Here is a 22,633-nt window from a genome sequence, read left to right on the forward strand (position 1 = left end):
TTCTGGTCACCCTAAGCTGAAGTCAGACACACATGAGCAGTAAGGTTGCTTACTACTGAATAAACATTACAGAGCACGTACATAAAGAAGTCATTGAAATCCTCAAGTCTCAGGACAGAAATGCCTCTGGGGATTAATAATGAGAGAGAAGCAATGCCTCACTAGCTCGCGATGTCAAATCCTGCCCAGGTCAGTAGCAATAGAGTGCCTGGAGCCCAGAGCCTGTTACATCTCACAAGCTAAACAGGCTCTGGCTGGGTTAGCGCTTAAATAGGAGACACGCAAGGAAGTTGTACTGGTGAATCGGGTCTCTGCTCTCTGAGTCAGTGCCGAACTACTGCACCAACATGGGGACAGGGAGCTTATTCTGCTGCTGGCAGGGACAATGGAAGCTCCCTAAAAGTGGGGGGGCCAACAGCCCCAGAACTGTGGCCCCGCACCACCTCTTCCCCGAGGCCCCACTCCCATGCTGCCTCTTCCCTCGCCCCATGACCCCACCCCCGTTCACTCCTCTCTCTCCTCTTTACCCCCCCATCCCCGTCGCTCATCCTTACAGCCAGTAAAAAGTGGGATGCCGTAGCCCTCCCGCTTTTAAAAGTGTTGGGGCTGTGGCCTCCTGGTTGCAGGTGCCTTCGTCTGAAAGATCTAGATCCTGAACTTTCATAGTCATTAAAGAACCCTCATAAGAGGTGCCGTGGTGACCCCAAATCCTAGCCGAATGCCAGGTTTTTCAACTGAGACAAGGCAGGTGAGGTAATATCTTTTATTGGACCAACTTCTGTTGGTGAGAGAGACAAGCTTTTGACCTCATTTCCCCCTGAAGGTTCAGTTTGACTTTGGCTGTATGCAGCTACAAAGTGGAAGTGTTTCACCCCAGAGAGAGCTGCATTTCAGTGACAGCTGAAGGGCTCGCTCTCTCCACTGCAGCTTGTATATCCAAAGCGGTGCTTTGGAATTCTTCAGGGGCTAAAGCTACTACATGAATGTTCTGTAGCATTATTAATATAGTTTCAGCATCTAATGGCTGTTCAACGGCCTGTATGATATAATAAGAGAGAGACCGAGAAACGAGCTAGTATTCTTCGACCCGCTAGTACGCAAATGTCCACAGCATAAAATCACTAGCACAACTGGCCGCAGCTGGCAGCAGTCTTGTTAGCAGCCTCAGCAGAAGAGCCAGACTGAATGGGCCATGGAAACGGCACTTCCTTCTCAGCCTAAGAAAGGACCCCTCTGGAGCAAGGCGGAGGCATGCTGGCAGGGCCCTCAGAAGGATGCTTACTCTGCCTTCGGCTGCACTGGGTGGGTTAATGAGGTGAGTAGAGAGGGGATGGAGGAGAACAAATCAAAAGGCTGGGACAAAAGGAGCAAAGAGGAAGGAGAGGTGCTCCCATGATGAGTTAAATGCCCTGCCGTGTACAGGCCCTCGCTTCATGTCCGTCCAGATTTTGGTGGGTTGTTCTATCCTTAATACAGATCACAGGTTTCCGTTTAGTTAGAAAAACACATTGCGTGTGTGGGTGTGGATGCATGTGTTTTTCTATAGTGTGTATATTTACAATATTTTCCAGATAAGCTATTATATCTGCCATCACGGGTCCCTTCCTTTAACACATTGACCCCATCAGAGGTTTAACCCCTTAAAATCTGAGCAGGGGAGGAGTCAGAAAAGCAAATCTGCAAACAACGGTGCCTTGCTGTCCCGTCCCTCTCCATTCTCCTGCAAGTGACTTTTCCCTGTCACGTTTGTTCAGCTTACAAATCAAAACAAAATCTTTGTACCTGTCAGCACAGCAAGCTCAACCTGGCACCTGAATATCAAGCTGTGTCCTCTTTGCTTCCTTCATCATTGCCACAATAGTGATTGTGGAGCCGGAGCCCAGCTGGAGGGGTTATTGATGATGCGTAAGCCAGGATGCAGCATCTGCCACCATGCAGGGGCTTTCTAGTGAGCGTGAGAGGTACAAACACCCTGCGATGGTGAACAAATGTCCTGATGGGGTGAACAGAACAGGCCACTTTGCACTGTAGAGAAGAGGTTGGTGCTTGAGGAGGGTACCCTGCTCAGTGTCTCCCAGAGGGCTTTACAAGGAGACACTGAGAGCCTGATTCACCTCTGGTTTACACCATCTTTACCCCAGTCAGTTGAATGGGCTTGGCCCCAATTTGCACTGGTGTGAGAGGAGGCTTGGGGGCTGAAAGTGCAGCGGTTACCCTAGGAACCACTGCAGCTTTGCAGCATACGGACCTAGGCCGTTAGAACCTGGTTTGCTCCAACAGGGAGCGCCGGCCAGGATGCCAGAACTGTCCCCAGTTCTTTGACAAATGTGCCAGGGGCCACTTAGCTTCCTAGGCTGCCAACCAAAGCCAGAGACCCTAAGCGCCCCTAGTCGTGCTGCCAGATTGATAACACAGAGCAGCACCAGAGAGAGGTGGGCAGGCCCAATGCCAGCCTTCCCCAAGCAGCACTGCAAATTCACCTCAATCCAGAGCATCGGCACCCTCTGCCATTCCACTTCTGGGACACAACCCTGCTCTGCCGCTGCCCCGCCGTCCTGACCTACAGACATCCCCAGTCATTCTAGTCCCAGAATCCCCACTCTGCTCTGTAATGCATCCGAGTCCCACCCTGCTCTTCAGGGCCTGGCAGCTTCCATACAGCTCTCCCAGTGCACTTCAACCCTGACTTGCAACATCCACTGATATTCCACCTGTGGGCTTCCACACCTCACAAATCTGCCAATGCCAGGGGCCTGCTCTCTCCTGGAGAGTAGGCACCTAAGATCTAGGCCCTCTCTCACACCAGGTTTCCCCTCCTTGAATTAGCAGAGTTACTTCTGGTTAATATTAGCATAAGCTCAGACTCCATTCAGACCCTTTGCAGGCAAGAGAACAATCAGCTGAGTTTTACTGACGAGCTAGAGAAGAAAGCCACTGCATGAGTGACCAGGGCGCCAGCTCTCCACCACCCCTTAGTGCGAGCGATAGGCAGATAGGAGTCGAAGGTGTATTAACCTCAGCCTTCACCTTCTGCACTAGCCTGCTATTATAAATGTGGAAGAGGGGGCATCATTCACCATCACCTCAGCCAAGTGTAAGAACCAGCACCATGCATTTAAAATGGTTGTGCACATGGATGGGAGGCTGTAAGCCTATCACTGGATAACCTTGTTCTGTCTGGAGGGCCCTAGTACCCATGCCCAGTGACATTGCCTGTTACTGGCCTGGATGAGAACTGAGCAGCATGGAAGGTGAAGCAAGAGGTACCTTCTGGTTTAATGTAAAGAATACGAGACACAAGAGGCTGGCTAGGAAACTTCTTCCAGGAGACCTGGTGGAGCAATATACTAATAATGCTTTGTCCTTCCCTAGTCCCTTCCAGCCAGGGATGTCAAAACACTTTGCAGACATTCATGAATGCGGCTGTGAACAGCCCTGTGAAGGGGAAATGTGGAGCAGAGACTTGCCCATGCCATCAGACCCTGGGCTGGGCTGGGAGCCAGGCTATGGGGTTCCTGGGGCCTAGCCAGGAATAGTAGCCAAGGGCCAGATCCTGCACTCTTACTCCAGCAAAATTCCCCTGGCAGGCAATGGGGGTCTGTATCTGAGCAAGCTCTGTGAGATTAAAGCCCAGATCTCTTGTAGTCAGCTGGATCCCCAGGATTCAGTGCTTCTTATATACACTGAAAACAAGCCTTCCTGTTTGCCTGCTTGCTGGGATTATTCCCGGGCTGTTTTGGCCAAGCAGGAGGCTCAGTACTACTCGTAATGGAAGCCAGACTGAATGAAGGAGCCAATGTTCCCAGCATTTTTTCAGCCCCGAGACCTTCTCTGGAGTGTGAAGAGCCCTTTTTACCCCCCACTCCCTGCAGCTTTGATCTGCATTATTTACTCTTTCTGACATTACCTTCCTGGAGGCCCCACTAGCTCATCGCAGGCTGCTGTGAATATAACAACCATGTACACAGCCACTTAATATAAGGACATTCCATCTTGGAGCTTCTGTGAGACAGGCTGCGCTTCTGTGGTATATGATGGGTAGCCAAATATCACGCTTCACAGCATAAGGTGATCATGGAAAGAGTCAGCGATAGTTGCCTTGCTACTGACCAGCCTTGCAAAATTGGCCAGGTGTGTTACTGTTATTTATTGTTTGTGTTATGGTAGCACACTGAAGTCCCATCTGAGATTAAGGCCCCATTGGGCCAGGGGCTGCACTGAGATGTAAGACTCTCCTCCTTGCAAGCTAAACAAAGGAAGCGTTATCGGCACTTAACTGAGGGGGGAGTGATTCACTGAGAAATGAAGTGATGTGGCGAGGGTCACCCAGTGAATCGGTGGCAGAGCCAGGAATTAAGCCCAGAACTCCTGAGGCCTACACCAATGTCCTAGCCACACGACCAACTTCCCTTTCCCCATACAAGCTGTGTTATGGCCTTTTCACCTTTGGCTCGGCAGAACGAACCACTCCCAGAGACAGGATGTGATGACTGCTCTTGAATAATCCTCTCAGTGTCTCTCAGTGAAAGATCTCAAAGCGCTTTGAAAGGTGAACACGTATTATCCCCTTTTAAGAGATGGGGCCACCGAGCACAGAGTGAAATGGCTTGCCCAAGGTCTCACGGTGAATCAGTGGCAAAGCTGGGATCAGCCCACAGGTCTCCTGATGCCTGCACGAAGCAGCACTATCTCCCTGTATGGCAACAGAACAGCATTGGCAATAGTGTACAAGTCAGTTATTATTTATTATTATTATTATTATCCGAGCGCCTAGGACCCCCTGCCATGGACAGGACCCCACTGTGCTAGGCACTGGACAAACAGAGAACAAAAGATGATCCCTGCCCCAGAGAGTTTACAATCTGAGGGTACATCTGTGCTAGCTCTGATTGAGCTCATGTGTTAAAAATAGAAGCGCAGCCATGGTGGCATGAGCAGTGGGAGAGGCTAACCACCCCGAGTACATACCTTGGGTCTTGGACGGGATCATACTCAGAGCAGCTAGCCCCGGCTGCTTGCACAGCAGTGGCTACGTCTGTAGTTTTAACACACTGGGAAACAGCTCGAAGTGGAGACAGACCTTAATTATAAGAAAAGAGACCGCAGACACATGCAGAAAAACAGCCGGGGGAGAGAGGTGTATAGGGAAACAATGAGACAGCATTGGCCAGCATGCAAGGCAGTGGTCTCAGCACACCAGCCGTCTAATCGTGGTCAAGTTTTTGTTAGCATCCTGGCAAAGGAGAGTTTTAAGGAGGGATGTGATATGATGCCCAGTTGCCTGGTCTGCTCTGGGATGCACAGGGCAAAAAGCTGCGTTTCAGAATGTCCTTTAGAGCGAAGGATCCCAATTCTGCAAGAGAAGCCCACTGCTCACAGTGTGAATCCCATGAATGAGCACTTGTGAGTTGAGGCCCTGGCTATTTTGTGATGGGCCGACACTAGACCTGGACATAACCCAGGAGCAAGGCTGTGCACAGAGAGCTTCGCCTCATGGGCGGGGGGGTGGGGAGGGCAGCGAGTGATTATGCTTTCTAGTGCATTAGCACCCACAATGCACTGGGTGCGCAGCGTTGCTGGCATTTGCTTCTGGCACATTTTTGCTAGCAACAGCCTCGCTCCCCAGCTTTTAACAAAACGTTGCACGTGGGTTTACACTACACTGTGACTAACGAGCGACGACCTTGTCATGTCTCGTTAGGTGAAAGAGGAGAGCGAGAGCTTTACACAAGTTAATGAATTCCGGTTTTCTCCTTCCCAAAAGCTTCCGTTTGGGAACTCGGTGACGCACAAATAGGCATTTCCCTTTGATTTCTGGATACAGCCTTTGTCAGCCTGGCAACTGAACTTTTTTTGCTTTTGCTTTTCCCGTTAAGAAAGGCTCAAGAAGCAGCTGTTAACCCTTGCCCTGCCGGGAAGGAGGAGGCCCTCCTCCACCCCTTGCACTAAATCGGGGGGAGCTAGGACCCTGAGTGAGTCCTCTGAGCATCTCTCTTCCTCTTCCCTGCCAGTCTCCCTCTCACTCGTTCTGCTCCTCTCCTGCCAAGGAGCAGGATAAGAAATGCCCAACTTTGACCCTTCTTTCCAAAAGGATCGGAAAGGAAGGATTAAAAGCCGGAGGGAGGGTGGGCGAGTTTGGGAGGGCTGGGGAGAGAAGCACAGAAGGAAGAAATAGAGAGAGAAGGGCAGAGAAAAGGAGGGGGACAGAGAGAAGAGGATTTCAGTATTCTAGGCTGCAATAGCAACCGGTGGGGCTTGTGCTGTGCGCACACACAGCTCTCACTGCACCTGTCTGCTGGGCACAGGCACAGCTGGTGAGCTGGGAGAAGAGGGGAAACCCTTCTGTAAAGAGATTGGGCACTGGGAATTCAACAATAAAGCCACAGAGACAGTGCCCACACAGGCAGGAATGGAAGAAAAGCCCCTAAACTTGCTGGAGGGCAAGGAGACACAAAGGCACCAGGCTTGGTTTTCCTCCTCCTTCTGAACTTGGATTTTCCTGGGTGGGTTTCCCCTGCCACCGCCACCTTTAGTTTTTTGTTTGGTTGCTACAAGTGTTTTCTTTCCTGGTCCCCAGAGACTCCAGCTGCAGCACACCTGGACTGAGCTGGCCATCCCTTGGGGCAGACTGGCGAAGGAGAGAGGGGAGCCCCTGGGCCCCCCTGTAAACTGGATAGGAAGGAATCTGTCAAACTGTAGCCACGCCAGCCCGAGCTGCCTCTCTTTATGTGGACACTGCGCTTCCCTGGGATCGCCTGGCTCGTGCGTTTAAGATGTCTGGGAAAGTTTTCCTGATGTACCTGACAATCTATCCCGCCCTACAGATAAGGTGAGAACTCTGCTTTCTGCTAATGTACCTACCCCAACCCCAAAGAGATTCTGGGATTGACAGCAGCCCCCTCACCCTGTCCCTAGCATCCACTCGCCTGCCTGCTCCTAATGAGCCCGGCTGTATTTTGTAGGCTGTGTTGCTTGTCTGGTCCAAGCTGGACCCTTCTGCCTTCATTTCGCATGCCAGGTGGGGTTGGAGTCATGGAAAGGAAAGAAGCCTTATGGGACCTTTGGGGCTGAGCCACCAGTTCTGCTCCCTGCAGGGAAGGGACTAAAAGCATGTTAAGCGTAGTACAAAGAGGAAGATAGGTGCTTGGAGTGATGAGCAATTAACTAGGGATGCTCCCTTCCCCTATACATCTGGCACGGGAGTCAGGAACCCTGCGTTCTCTTTGTGCCCTGTCACCTGCTGGGTGACCTTGGATAAGTCTCTTCTTTTCTCAGCACCTCACCACTCTCCCCTATAGAATGGGGCATGACAGCTCGCAGAGACGCTGCCTGTCTTTATTAACAGCTGTTCTCCACTTTGGGAGGCTCAGGTGAAAGGCGCCAAGTATTGTTTTTGCGTGAGGAATAGTGTGTGTCCCTTGCTCGGTTCAAGAGTCAGATGAGAGGGCCTGGAAGTGCAGTGGGGAGAGAGGAGATGGTCCCGGAGGTGGCTCTGTCAGACAATGGTTAGCACGAATCTCCACATAGTGGGCTTTCTCATCTGTTTTCTGGCATTGGCTTCCAGCCGGGGTGGAAATTGCTTCTCTGGCCAGACGTGGCATTTCAGGCTCCCCCGTTCCCCGCAACCCCACGTGCTGTGCCCGCTCTGCCCATCTGCCATTACCATTCACTCAGCACCATGCCATGTGTGCCTCCGTGAACTTGCCACTGCTCTGAATGCCAGGCAAGCAGAGAACTCCCACCCTCCCATCAGCATCCCCTCAATCCCCTGCAGCTAGTACGCTGCCGAAAGGGATGATTTCTGAAGAAAAGACCATTGCCTTGGTCCCATATTCAATGCAGAGGATTGGGAGTCAGGAGATCTGGGCTAGGGCAACAAAATGGCAGATGAAATTCAATGCTGATGAATGCAAAGTAATGCACATTGGAAAACATAATCCCAACTACACTTACAAAATGATAGGGTCTCAATTAGCAGTTATCACTTAAGAAAGAGATCTTGGAGTCAGGGTGGATAGTTCTCTGAAAACATCTGCTCAGTGCAGTACCAGTTGAAAAAGCTAACAGAATATTAGGAATCGTGAGGAAAGGGATAGAAAATAAGACAGAAAATATCATGATGCTTTTATATAAATCCGTGGAATGCCCACACTTTGAATACTACATACAGTTCTAGTCACCCCATCTCCAGAACCATATATTGGAATTGGAAAAGTTACAGAGAAGGGCAAGAAAAATTCTTAGGGGTCTGGAACAGCTTCCGTACAAAGAGAGATTTAAAAGACTGGGACTGTTCAGCTTAGAAAACTGACAACAGAGGGGGATCTGATCGAGGTCTATAAAACCATGACTGGTGCAGAGAAGGGAATAAGAAACTGTTGTTTACCCCTTCACACAATACAAGAACCAGGGGTCACCCAATGAAATTTAATGGGCAGCAGATTTAAAACACACAAAGGGAAGTACTTCTTCACCCAACGCACAGTCAACCTGTGGAACTCATTGCCAGGGGATGTTGTGAAGGCCAGAAGTATAACTGGGTTCAAAAATGAATTAGGTAAGTTCATGGAGGATAGGCCTATCAATGGCTATTAGTCAAGGTGGTCAGGGACACATCCCCATAATCTGGGTGTCCCTAAACCTCTGACTGCCAGAAGGTGGGCGACAGGGGATGGATCACTCTGTAAATTGCCCTGATCTGTTCCTTCCCTCTGAAGCATCTGGCACTGGCCTCTGTTCTGTCAGAAGACAGGGTGCTGAGCTACATAGACCATGGGTCTGACCCAGTGTGACCATTCTTATGCTCTGTTCCCAGGTCAACTGACTCACTACGTGACCTTGGACAAGTCACTTCTCTTTGTGCATCAGTTTCCACACCTGTGAAATGGGGATAATAATGATACTTTCACCCCACGCTACAGCGCCTTGAGAGCCTTAGGCAAAAGATACTGCAGTGCACAAGCACAGAGCAGACACACATTTCCTAATGGTGTCAGTATTGTTACATTTTCCTTTTTGTCTTAATTTCCTCTTTCTCTCTCTTCTGGTTTGTTTTGGAACCCAGCTGATGCTTCTAGCTACTGGCCAGGCTCCTCAGTTGGTGTAAATCCCTTTGACTTCAAAGGACTCTTTCCATGCAGAGAGAGAAAAACGTTAGCCTTAGGTTCTTTTTGCACCTTTGTAACTCAAATCTCCTGCAGATGTGTCTCATCTCTGGCTGTGAGTGCCAGCCGTTCCCACTGACTGCAATGGGTAGGAGGGGACGCTCAGTGTCTTGTAGGACCCAGCCACTAATGCACATGGGTCAAGGAGGCTGTGCATTTCTGCCTGCCCCTTTTCAGCAGATCAGGGTCTACTCCCAGGAGAGCACGGTTTGCCAGTGTGGCTGGAGGGAGCGTATGTATCCAGCATGCAAGATGGCCAGCCATGATCAGAAAGGACCCAGGGCATCCCAGGATGAGCACCCCATTGTTGCAGAACTGAGCCAGGAAGGAGGGTGGGAGCGTTCATCTCTGACAAACTCTACAGGTTGGCAGGTCCCTGTTGTTTCCTGGGCCCTTGATGCCCATTTCAATGGGACGCTCCAGTGGTATTGTGTGGGGCAATTAGGACTCTGTCCCACAGCCAACAGCTTGTAAAGCTTTTCTGTAGACAGCGCTGAAAGCCCCAAGCAAGGGTGTTCACGTTTTTACTATTCCTAACCCTGCTGGTGAGCTTAACGGCCGGATCGGGAAAAGAACATGTTGTCAGCAGATCATTACCCCCTCGGGCTCAGGGGAAGAGGGATTTTACTGGCTGACGCTAATTGGCAGAATAAGCCAACGTAAAGCCGATCAAATCCCATTACAAATACAGTCTGGGGTGGGGAGCATGAATCTTGATACCAGTATGCTGGTGTGCCAATCCTCCGGACCGCCAAGGCTGGGAACATGAACCCCAGTGCATTTGCACTAGTGTGTGGATCTTCATGAACCCCAGTGCAATTGTACTAATGTGCAGATCCTAGTGAACTCTGAGGCTGGGAGCATGAAAGCTCTAAGCTAAGCATGGAGCTTGTGGGGTGGGAGAGGATGGCTGCTGGGGGGGAGTGCGGGAGGGGAATGAGTGTCACCAGATTCCCAGCCCATATTCCGCTGGATTTTCACAGCTACGGCTTGTGATGTGTGACTCTGTCACACTTAGTGCCCGTGGCTCAATCCAAGTGAGGTTCAGCCTGGATGTGACCAGTTGCTGGAGCTCAAACTGATTCATGCCATCTCTCCGCCCAGCATGAGCTGCAATGACAAGTCTCCTGGCATCAGCTGGATCCTGTGTTCAGCTAACTCTGCACACCCCAGACCACCCACCCAGCAAAGGGGTGGAGGCGTCTTACGTGTCATCTTTTCCTAGGGCAGATCCCCAGCAGTGTGAATGGGCACAGCTCCTGCCACTGAAGGCAACGCAGCTACGCCACATGACACCAGCTGAGGACCTGTTTAGTTTAGTGCGGCAGAAAATTGACCTCTGGGACAATGGGGCCCTGCAGCTGGGCCTTAGGCACTGAAGGCAATAAATGTGCAGTGGGCTGAGTCACAGATTCTGCTTTGGGATGCTGCAGGTTGGAGCCCATCCCAAGCCAGATCAGAACCTGAACTTACCCAAAGTGCTAAGCTGTGTGAATCCAGGGGTCTGTGTTGGGCCCATCTTTAGGAGAGATCCATGTCGGTAGCAGTTAAGGAGCTTCTGCTTCTCCTGAAGGGCTGGTTAGGTTGTGTGGTATCTGAGATGCCCACCCATGATGCCACCTCAGAGAATGTGCCCCTGGGTGAGGTCTCCTTCTCTGAGGGATTCCCCACTGCCTGCACGTCAGAGCCCACGCAGATACATTCAAGACCCTGCTCTGCCTGCCCCTTTAATTTGGGGGCGAGGCATGTAGTTGTGGCAGGGGTTTCTAGATCCCCACCAAAGGGCAACCCACACCTGGGGTAACATCATGCAGAGGGTTCTTTATCAGGTCCTGATTCGAGGTGTCCCCTCTGGGTTGGGCTCACCCTGGCCAGACTGCTTATTTCCTCCTCTCTGCCCATATCTGAATGTACAGAGACTTTTATCCTACCTAGCACAGATACTCAGTGGCACTGTTACATGTGGCAGGAAGGAGAGCTCGGTGCATGATATTTTCATTACATGGGAAGCCCCCCACAAGCAGATCCCTCAAGAAGTAAATATGCAACTGTATGGGATAATAATCACCCATGGACACCTAGAGTATGTCCACATTGCAGAGTAAGCCCAGGGTATGAACTCAGTCTCAAGCCTCACCCCCTTTAGTCTACACCCAAATCACACTAACCTGGGACTCTGACCTAGGATCCTACAGGGGTGGCGGATCCAAGCCTAAGTCAAGCCGGGAACCATGGTGCAAGCCCTATTGCTAGACACAGCCCCACTGGACTTGTGCTCTGGGAGCCTGCCAAAAGTATCCCACAATCGCATGGGCTGACTTCCTTTCTCCTCTGGACAGTTCAGTTTTCCCACACTGCACCATGAACAAAGGACCAGAGTGGCTACATTTGGGGAGGGGGCTAGGAAGTCTGGGGTATGGGTGATTGGATTCAGGCCCACATGATGCAGTGTAGACCCAGGGTTCAACAATTCCTAATCTACGGTTACAAATAAGTGTAGACTCTCAAGCCCCAGGATAACAAACCTAGGGTCTGCTACTTGACTTCTACTAACCTTGGGCTTACACTTAGAGAGAGCTGAGTGAATCACAGCCTTTTCTGTTTATTTCATTGGATTTTGGAGCAAACAAAACACTGCATGCAACCTGAAAAAGAATATTTTGTTTTTGTGTTTTCATTTTGTTTCATTTGTGGGTGGTTTATTTTAACCCATTCATTTGCTTGCTTGCTCATTTAAATGACTCTAACTAAATTTCTAAATGAAAAGTAGAAATGAAACATTTTGACTTTTGGGTGGGAAAAATCTTTGGTTTTTTGGCTGAAACTATTTGCTGAATTTGACCCAAATTCACAACCCAAAACTGCATTTTGCGGCGAATAAACAGTTTGCCTAAAAAAAGTTTGCCCAAAAAAAGTTTGCCCAGCTGTGCACCTGTAGTTTAGGTTTGAAAGTAAAAACTACTGGCCATAAAAGCATGTGAAAGGGACTGGCCAGCTCAGGGGGTTGAGTCTTACACCTTCCCGTTGACAGCTTAAATCCAGTGACAGTTGTTCGGTACGATGTATCTACAGCACCAGGCTGCTTCCCGGAGGACAGCTGTCCACATCGCAAAAATGTCCTCATTTGTATCTGATGCTAAATTCTAATTGCAGCAGCACTGATTGGCCAATGAGTACAGAATTATCCCAGGGTTGGGGCACACTGGCTGTCAGGGTGCGGAGAAGCTTGCTCTGTCACTTCCCATGATAAAAACAATACAGAGCGCATATCTGGTGCTATGAATTCATAGATCTCAAGACACTTCATAAAGATGTGGAAGTAACATCGTCCACCTTTTGCGAGTGGGGAAACTGAGGCACGGGGGAGTGGTTAAATGACTGTGGCAGTGATAGGAACAGAATGGAGATCTCCTGACTCCCAGTCACCTCTTTGCTGGACTGCACCACATGGCATAACTGCTAGGGCTAGAATTTTTGGAGAGGCGCAGCTCCTCTAATTGAGGCCAGATTTGAAGAAGAGAGCAGTTCGTTGGGAGCTAAGCCCTTGAAAATCTGGCCTCTTTGGGTTAGCTGGCCCCACAGACTGAAATAGAGGCTCTGATTGTTCGGCAGCTATCGGTCCCCTTTGTGCCTGTTGTCTTCCACACAGCAAGTGGCTGCTTGAGAAAAGCAACACTCGAGATCACAGACACAAAGTAAAAACACTGTGTTCTTGTGCAATAATGTCACACGTTGCCCAAGAAGGGGATGTCTGACTTCATCTGTAAACAAGAGTGCATCTGATCGCTATCACACATGCCGCATGGGCCTGGTCGCAGGGCAGGGAGTGATTGTGTCACTCACAGCATTTGCCATACCGGGGGGTTTCCTCGCCAGGTGTCTGACAGCCCCGCTGCCCGCCCAGCTCCTCGCTGAGCTCTGACTGCTTCACTCTGCTCACCCGCTTCTCAGCTGCGTTGCTATGCTGAGAGGTGAGTGGTTTGACATTTCGATGAGCTGATGTGAGGAGCAGGGATCCAGCTTCCCCCTGCATCTGCAGGAGACATATGGGGGCTGGATTGTACCTGTCAGAAGTTGCCAGTCAGAATTGCTTGGGCACAAGGAGACACATCCTCCAATCTTGGGAACAGCCACGGCATGTGCTTGACTGCTAACTATTTGCTATGTGACATTTCCATTGGCAGCTGTGTGTGTGGCTTGGTGCACAGAGGTGGCCTTCTATCTCCCTGTTTGCTCTGTCTTTGCAGTAGCTGCTGGGCATCAGTTAGTACATCTTCCCAGCCTGACATGGTAGGATTTGGGATGGCGGAGCTTGGAAACAGGGAGCTAGGAAAGGGTGTCATTAGAGCCACACCCTTTCCTAACCCAAACATGCACACAAACGCCCTCCTTCCAGATATTTTTGTCACAACCTGGCAATGGTGCGTAGCAACAGAAAAGGACCATTTCACCTGGAACTGAACTAAATCCTTCCCATGGATCTAATAACAAGATGCTTTACCTCTTAACAGGGGATAAGGCCAGGTCTGTACTAGAAAAGGGTTGCTGGAATAGCTATGCTGGAAAACCTTAGTGCAGATGCAGTTTATACCAACAAAAATGTGCTTTCTCTGGTGTAGCTTATAGCAAACCAGGGAGCAAAATAAGTACTGGCAAAAGCTCTTTTACACTGGTATAAATGGGCCTGCTCTAGGGCTTTTGCCAATATGGAAATGCCACACACAAAATCGTCCAAATCACACAAGAAACCCCACTCTCCTAATTGATGTTACTGTGCCAGCCAGAGAGTAGAGTAACCCACCCTGACATAGCATATAGGAGCTCTGGTGGCAGCATCTGGTATAGAGTTTGGTGGGTCTGCTACTGCCTTGCCATTGTGGGACTTGGGTCTTTAGATCAGGTGTAGCAGTGTGTCATCTTTCAAGTCAGAGGTCCTGGGGTCAATCCCTGCATGTGACCTGTTCAGGGATCCCTTACAAGAGGGTCTAAAGAACATTAAGTTGAGGTCTAGATGTAACCCAGGGTTACTCTGTTTTTTGCTGGTCTAATTCCTCTATTACAGGGCTTGTTGTGAACCACCACCACACAAAGGATAGGTGGCAGTAGCTGGAGAGGCATAATGCCAAGGTTGCCTACTCTCTATTGAGTTATTCTACCCTGAGCTGGGCCAGGCTAGTGGAAGGAAGTGTGTAATTTACTCCAGCCTGTGCCTGTGGGGCTGCCTCTAGCCCAAGACCTTTAGTCCCAACTAAATAGGTAGGTGGCTCATTGCTAGCAGGTGATCCCTTCTTTCCCACTGCAACAATCTCCACTCTTTGCTTCTTCCTATCAGGCATGTTAAAAAGGCAAACAGCAGCATAATATACAACCTAGTCCAATCACTGCGTCCACTTGGATAGGGAAGTGAATCCCAGCAAACTTGCAGACAACTCCTTTCGCATAATCAAAAGGGATAATGAGCAGTTAGACAGGAAGCGATGACACAATGTGTAAATATCTAAAACACAGAGGCAGGCAGACAGCTAAATGGGTCTGATCCTCTGATAACAGAAACACCTCCACCTCTGAGTACACGGGAAAGGCAGAAAGTTTCAGACAGGTCATGGAACAAGTTTTATATGGGTTTTAACACTAGGAACCCCTGATTAATTAACTGCAACTTTGGAAAGGAGTAGTGTTTCCATTCAAGCCTTCGGCCAGCCTTTGCCTCCTTGCGTATTAAAAGGAGGTCTGCACTCCCAGGGCCTGCTTCCATGTCAGCGTTGCAGGACCATCGCTGGGATATATCAGCACAATGGCAGCTCCTGTGGAGAAGCCCTCTCCAGCACTGGAGAGAATGACAACTGACATGTACAGCTAGGAGACATTCTTAAAAGTCATAGCAAATGTAGATGTGGAATTGCTCTGTAGTAATCGATCGGTACTGCAAGGTACTGATGGAATGAATAGTGTGGCCAGTTATTTGTTTATTGTTGTAGTTCTTCAGCAGGAAGTTGAGGATTTGGGGGTTATTGGAACTTCCTGGATGACTGTATTGATCTGACTTAGTAGGGAGCTGTGGGAAAAGCAAACAGCAAAGCAACCCAGGAGCTCTAGATAAAGGCAGCCTAGCACTCACTTGAAAAGAGAGTGGGGAAAACTGTTAGCTTCAAGGAAGAGGCAAGCTTGTCTTGCCAGGCCTGGAAGTGAACACTTTTCAAGGGGACTCTCTCTGAAGCAGGGAGAAATGGTTGGTGAGTTAAGGGACCAGACTATGACAGCCAGTCTTGGAGATTATGGGGGGATCTCTGGGAATCTGAGACCTGCCAGGATCCCCGTGTGAAAGATGATTAGACACCTGGTACGCTAGACATACATACAGGCTGCTTTATTCCCTTAAGACCTGTTGTCCTTAAATGCTTTTGTTCTGAGTAAATAAGGCTTGGCTTTGAGAAGGCTGTCTGGTCAGTATAATAACCACTGTCAGGGCTCTTGTGGGGAACAGAGCCTGTATCAGTCCTGCTAAGGTAATCTCAGCTAGTACTAGGGGATGCCATCCAGGGCCTGCCCTGACAGCGGGTGAATCGTGTGGTTCCATTTGGGGCCAGGGGCTTAAAGCCTGAGCTCTGGTTATGGAGGGACTTGATGAGACAGGAGGGGTCTGAGGTGCAGTTCTCCTTGTGGCTAGGACACCATGTTCTCACTGAGGGCAGGACTGTGCTTTGCTAGGCACAGGCCGGTTGTAGGGATACAAATGTGCAACATGGCTCCAGAGGGAACTCCAGGAGAGTGCAGGGAGCTTCCCCTCCATGGATAGCCAGCTCCCCTGAGTGGTTCAAAGGAAGGAATGGAGCCCTCCTGACCCTAGTAGCAAGGAAAGCTCCAGTCTCTCTCTCCTTGAGCACCTTATAAATGCCTCAAGCTGACCTTGGAGTGGGGAAAAGAAAAAGGGCAATGGTAGGAAATCCAGCTCCCCTTCCCACTCCAGCTTGATCTACCCATTGCCCCAGGACATAGTGACAATGCTGGGCAAGTGTCTGAGGTAGACCTGGAGAACCTTAGACACAGAGAAACTCCCAAGGGCGGTGTATTCCTCTGAGGCGTAGTACTACTCTATCCCTGTGATGGTGGGTAGCCTTGGTGCCATGGGGGCAGCTCGCTCATTCTTTGCCTATTTACTCCAGGACAGAAAGCATGGAGGAGTATGACTACGATTACCTCAGCATCAATAAAACCTGGGTCCTGACCCCCAAGGCGCAGGAGACGGATGCCACACAAATCCTCAACTCACTGCTGAAGAACTACGACAACAAACTGAGGCCCGACATCGGCAGTAAGTGCCCCCCTCCGAGCCTTAGCCTTTGCTGGGTCTCCAGGCCCATTGGTGTGTGGGGCGGGAGTACATTTTTAATGGTCGCTTCCAGGAAATTCTTGGTTTGTTCCAGACCTTTTGAGTTTCTTCGCAGTAGTGCCTGTCAGCACCAGCTGGGGGGAATCCAGTGCTGTGAGCTTCTTCCCAGCAGTGTCCACTAGTACCTGCAAAGGGGACTCCAGCCATGTGAGTTCTTCCCTGCAGTCCCCATTCCGTAACAGAAATAGCCTCAAGCTATTGTTCTAGAACCCCCTGATCTATGCGCCCACATTCCAGGTCTAGAGCTGATAGTTCTCTTGGTGTCTCCCAGCCCTCAATTCAGGGGCTTTCAGCTTGTGCCTGCCTGTTCCCCCCTTACTCCCATGTTCCTCCCTGTACACCCCTGCCCCTGGCTCACCCACATCCTTTTCACTCTCTTTCCAGTCAAGCCCACATTCATAGATGTGGATATCTATGTGAACAGCATCGGGCCGGTCTCTGTCATCCAGATGGTGAGTGTTAAAGGCTACTAGGGCGAAGGGAGATTGTAGGGAGTGAGAATTTGGGCTCTTGACTGAGCCTCCCACCCCTGGAAATGCCTCCAAGTCATTCCCATCCCTGTGTCATCTGTCATGGCTAAGGTGGCACGTCTACAGAGGGATCCAGATTTCCTTCTCCTTCCCTGGGGGAGAGATGCCAGGAGCCCTGGGAGAGCACAGCTAATTGCTGCTGGAGACAGGCAAGGCTGGGGCTTTGAAATCTTTGCCTGTCGGGTTCTGGTTTTGCAGGCCAAAGAGAAGGCTAGTTTGGATCCAGGTGTGATGGGGTGTGATGGGGTGTTCACCCTCCCCTCACACATACACACACCAGCCCTGAAGGGGTTAAGGTGGCTCAGATGAGGATCAATTAACCTTATAAACTGTACCTGGAGGAGAAGCAGGGCTGCTAAGGTCTAAGAGATGATGAAGCCCAGCTGGGCAGGAGCAGGCTGGGCTTGTATAATGCCAGAAAGTTGAGAGCAGAGTGGGGTTGCAGGGAAAGTGCTGGCAGTCACTCTCTGGGCACAGAGTGGTGGGTAGAAGGAGATCCAGCAGGGACCGCAAGCCCTGGAATCCTGACCCTGATGGAAGGGGTTTACCCAGAGGAGTTGTGGGGAAGAAAGCCTATGCAAGGAAGAAGCCCAAAGAATGAGCAGTGAGGGTTGAGATTGTACAGACTTTGGCTGCCACTGATAGAGTCCCTGGGCTGGAACCTGGAGTAGCAGATGGGCCCAGATTCCCGTACCAGCCACTGGGGAAGTGGGACAGACTGGGAATTGGCATGGAGGACTGCCTGAGATGGTACATGGGCAGATTGTCTGGTGGGATTGTCTGGCAACCCTGGAAGGAGAAAATGATACAGTGACCTGGCCGGAGGGCTGAGTCAAGAAGAGAAAGCACCCCAAGTCCTGGAGAGTGAGAGGGACCATGGGGCGAGTGAGTGATGGAAGGGGGGGTCTAGACTGAACAAGAGCTGATCCCCAGACCCAGTGGTGAGTGAACCCCATTAATCCAGGACCCCCTTCTCCAAATGCCCCAGGTGCCTGCGCTTTGGATAAATGATCCTGCACCACCAAGTGACAGACGATGTTCTGACAGTGATGGATGCTGTTGTCTTGCTGGTCTTTGATGCATGAACAGGCATCTTTGGGTGACTGCTTCCCCCAGCCTGGCGGGAAGGAAGGAGATTGCTCTCATTCTCAGGCAACCTTCATACTAGTGAACTGCACTGATGCTCCTGGGTTGACAGTGTGTCACGATGAGATGTTAGGCTGTGTGAGAGAGCAGTGTAATTCACTGAGAGATAGGAATATACCCACTGGAGATAGTTGCTATGGTAATGGAATCATAGCGTGAAACATGGGTGCATGAGCTTGTAGGTTGCCATGTATGAGTTCTGGATGGAACCAGCCATAATTAATGTTCATATTTTAATTGCAGTAGTATGTACAGGCCCCACACAAGAACCAGGACCCCATTGCGCTAGGCCCTGTAAAAACACACAACAGAAAGAGCGTCTCTGCCCCAACGGGTTAACTCTAGGTGATTGGAAAATGCCAATTTATTTTTTTGGAGAAATTTTTAAAAAGTTCCTTTTCCCCAAAAAACTTTTCATGAAATCCATTCATGTGTTCAGTAAAGAAACAAACTGAAAGGTTTTGAAGATAGTTATCAGTAAAATTTTGGCTGGGGAAGGGAGGGAGTTTCCTGGAAACCAAAAATAGATTTTATTTTATTTTATTTTTTTGGCCAAAAAACAAATTGAAGCTGAAAGTTTGTAGTGGAAATGTTTCAGTTTCCTTTTTTTTTCCATTGGAAGACTGGACAATTTCAGCCAAAACAAAGATGTTCTGCAAATGGGTTCATTTTGGTTGAGCCACCATTTTGTGGCTGTGAGGTAAAGGTTGTGGGGTTTTTTTGTTTTTTTTTTAAGTTTTGATGAAAACTTTTGAACTGTCTCTAAATCTAAGCCATAAGGTGTAGCAGTGTTTGCCCCTGGGAAGTATATACTGCAGATGGCAGCATGCAAGCTAGCCAGATGGGGACCTGGCTGTGCACTGCTTGAATAATGAAGATATTATCAGGAGGCTTAGGGAATGACTCCCTCATCTTATATTCAGAGGGCCTCTTCCATTGCTTCCCCTTGCCCAGTGCTTTTCAGGGAGGTGGCTCAAGGCAGGTGAAAGTTACACACCTAAGTGATGAGAACACCCCTCTCCCCAAGAAGGAGAAGGGGCGGGGTGCAGCAGGGTGGCTGCCATGTTGAATTTCTTAGCTGCATTCCAGGTAGCCCCGTGGGTAAGGCAGACAACCAAGCCAGCAGTGTCCAGTGCTGCTAGCTGCACTATACGTGCTGGAACGTAGGCATCAGCTGAGAGGGACTTAGAGGGATGCAAGAGATATGAGGTGGGATGAGCCCATATGATTGCTCCATACTGCTGCCACTATCTCAGGCGTGAGACAGAGTCCGCTGCTCACAGCATGCAGCCATCAGATCTTAATGTACTGTTCAGAGCCAGTGAGAGGACATGGTAAGATCTGAGAAAATCAGCAAATAAAAATCCCTGATCTTAAAAATTATCAGGACCGCTCACTCTGATTCTCTGTATTCTGCCCATTCCTGCTCCATGTCCATTCCTCCTGTCTGTTCCCTGTCTGGTTCAGTGTATCCCACCTGTTACAGGAGAGCTCTCTGCTTGTATATACATGTAATAGTTAGTTAATAGATAAGTGCCAGTAGATGACACTCAAGAACAGGTAGAGTTTGTAGGACTAATAACATCCTTTGTGCACTGCAGATGCCTTTGTCAGCGCAGCACTTTACATCAGTTCTTAACATGCTGTGAGCAGTGGGATTTGTGAGCTCTTAATGCTGCCCATGTTTCCATGAGTTCCATTATATTTCCCTTAACAAAGCAGACTACATGCTGTCTATCTAAATGGCTTTCATTTTACCAAGGAGAAAACAACAATAAGACAGACCCAAAGTAAAGTCTCCATAGGAGAGCATAGTGTGTGCATCTCCTATGTAGGCAGCAGCGACTCGTGGAACAAAATGAGTCCTCAGAAATGTAAAGGTGCGGGACACCTAAAACAAAAGGCCTCAGAGTGAAGCTACAGACAGCTGGACAGCTGCTACAGCTCCATTACCATGTGTCACCTCCGCCTCCTCCATCTCACTGTGTCCCAGCAACTCTCCCTCTGTTTCATCTGCTAACTCTTTTAAGGCAGAAAGTTCCTTGGAGCTCCTGGGCAGCCCCTTCATGCCAGAACATGGTTTGTTGTGAAGGTGTTCTCTAGCTGATGTGGCTTCCTTTCACCCTCAGTGCCTTGTTTGGAGTGAGGGAGAGGCAGATGCAGAGGCCTAGAGCTTGTGTCTTTATTCACAAAAGCTGCACATTAATTTGCTCTCTGCACACCACTTTCTGCCGCAATCACAATGTTCCAGATCATGGATTTTGTGTATTGTGTGCAGTTCTGGTCTCCCATGTGGAAGAAAGATGAATGCAAACTGGAACAGGTGCAGAGAAGGGCTACCAGGATGAACAAAGGAATGGAGAATCCACCTTATGAGAGGAGTCACAAGCAGCTTGGCTTGTTTAGCCTAGCCAAGCGAAGGCTGAGGGGAGATATGATTGCTCTCAATAAATACAGCAGAGGGATAAATACCAGGGAGGAAAGAGGAGTTATTTATATCAACTGCCAATGCTGGCACATGAACAAATGGATATAAACTGGCCAGCAACAAGTTTAGGCTTGAAATTAGATGATGTCTAACCCTCAGAGGAGTGAAGATTTGGAACAAGCTTCCAAGGGGAGCAGTGGGGGCAAAAAAACCTAACTGGCTTCAAGACTGAGCTTGATAAATGTATGGATGGTATGGTATGAGGAGACTGTCTACAATGGTGTGTGGCCCATCGGTGACTGCTAGTACAAATATCCCCAATGCCCACAGATGGCACACTAGAAGGGGAGGGCTCTGAGTTACTACAGAGAATTCTTTCCCAGGTATCTGCCTGGTGGGTCTTGCACATGTGCTCAGGATCTAACTGATCACCATATCTGGGGTTGGGAAGGAATTTTCCCCCAGGTCCGATCAGCAGAGACCCTGGGGGGTTTCGCCTTCCTCTGCAGCCTGGGGCACAGGTCACTTGCAGGTTTAAACTAGTGTAAATCATGGATTCTCTGTAATTTAGTCTTTAAATTGTGATTTGAGGACTTCAGTAACTCAGCTAGAGATTAGGGGTCTATGATAGGAGTGGGTGGGTGAGGTTCTGTGGCCTGCAAAGTGCAGGGGGTCAGACTAGATGATCAGGATGGTCTCTTCTAGCCTTACAGTCTATGAGTAACGCTCAGGGAATATCCTTCCAGATTCCTGGACAGGCTTTGGTAAGAATCAAAGGAGATTGTTCCCATCCCATATCTTACACTCAGCCCAGCAAATGCTGAGGGAACTTGGGGAGTTCATGCCGTGTAGACATGGGGCCAGATACTCAGGTAGTGTAAAGGAGCATGCCTCCATTGAGGTCATTGTTGATTTACACCATTTGAGGACCTGGCCTGTGATCCACAGAGCTGATCACTATATGCACCAATAGCATTGACATGTGAGAGTGATCCATTTCTGTCTGACCTCCACTTACAAAAATCCCCTTCTCCTGCAAAGCTCTACCCTTTCCCCAAGCAAAGAAACGTAAGTCAGAAGATGGGAGATGCAACCAGGAGTTTAGAGCATGAGCTCGGGGACAAGGGGGAGGTGTTTTTAAGTATTAGTGCAAGTTTTTAATCCTTTTCTAAATTGGGATCCAGGAATGTGCAGAGTCTCTGGTGCAGGCACTGTGCGCTCACTGTGCATAAGGAGCATTAAGGCATGGCTGGCTCTGGGAAATGACCCACATCTGCAGGGCTCCAGCAGAGAAGTTGCTTTTGCTGGGCCGATTCACACAGCTGCAGCCTCTGACAAGCAGAACTTTCTGTGCACTAAATAATCACTGCAGCTAGGACTTCCATTCCGATGAACCATTCAGGGTGAAGCAGCGGGGCCTGGGAAGCGTGATGCCGCCGGCTCCGCAAGACAGCTGTGTGTCAGAGTCACAGCTGGCCCCGTTGGATTTTTTTATAGTACATGCACATGCTGCTAACATGGCTTCTGGTCAGAGGGAAGGAGGAGGAGCTGGGAATCCAACTTAGATCTGCCAAGAGTTTCAAAAGTGAGCCTAATATTGTTGGCTGAGAATGCTCCCACTTCCTGACATCTCAGGCTGGAACCCCCACAACTGTGGCCCCCAAGAACTCGAATCACTTTTGAAAAGCTCCGAGACTGCAGGGTAGGTTTGCAAAGGCACATGTGGCAGGTAGGTGCCTAACTCTCACTGACCTCCAATAGGAGTCAGGTGCCACTTGTGCCATTGCAACTCTACCCGTGTGTCAGAGGAGCAGTAGCTCCTTCTTAGGAGTGATGAAAGGAAGTGCGACCGAACTTGTCCTGGCCTAAGGAGACTGCTTTGACTCTGTATGGTTCTTAGCTCTCCAGACTCCAGCAAATGCAGACTGCTTTTCACTAGGACTTTCTGTTGGTACTGTCTTCAGTGGCATTGGCA

The 22,633-nt window shown here is 49.6% G+C and overlaps 1 protein-coding gene across 1 annotated transcript in view; it reads left to right on the forward strand.

Annotated features, from left to right (window-relative positions):
* Positions 1–6,773: 6,773 nt before the first annotated feature.
* Positions 6,774–22,633, forward strand: part of LOC144270031 (gamma-aminobutyric acid receptor subunit gamma-4) — a 71,216-nt gene continuing 55,356 nt past the window's right edge. Inside the window, exons 1-3 of the mRNA XM_077826199.1 lie at positions 6,774–6,829; positions 16,328–16,476; positions 16,939–17,006. Of these exons, the coding sequence (XP_077682325.1) occupies positions 6,774–6,829; positions 16,328–16,476; positions 16,939–17,006 (273 nt within the window). The remainder of the gene's footprint in view (positions 6,830–16,327; positions 16,477–16,938; positions 17,007–22,633) is intronic.

The sequence above is a fragment of the Eretmochelys imbricata genome, chromosome 9, assembly GCF_965152235.1.
Source record: "Eretmochelys imbricata isolate rEreImb1 chromosome 9, rEreImb1.hap1, whole genome shotgun sequence".
NCBI lineage: Eukaryota > Metazoa > Chordata > Testudines > Cheloniidae > Eretmochelys > Eretmochelys imbricata.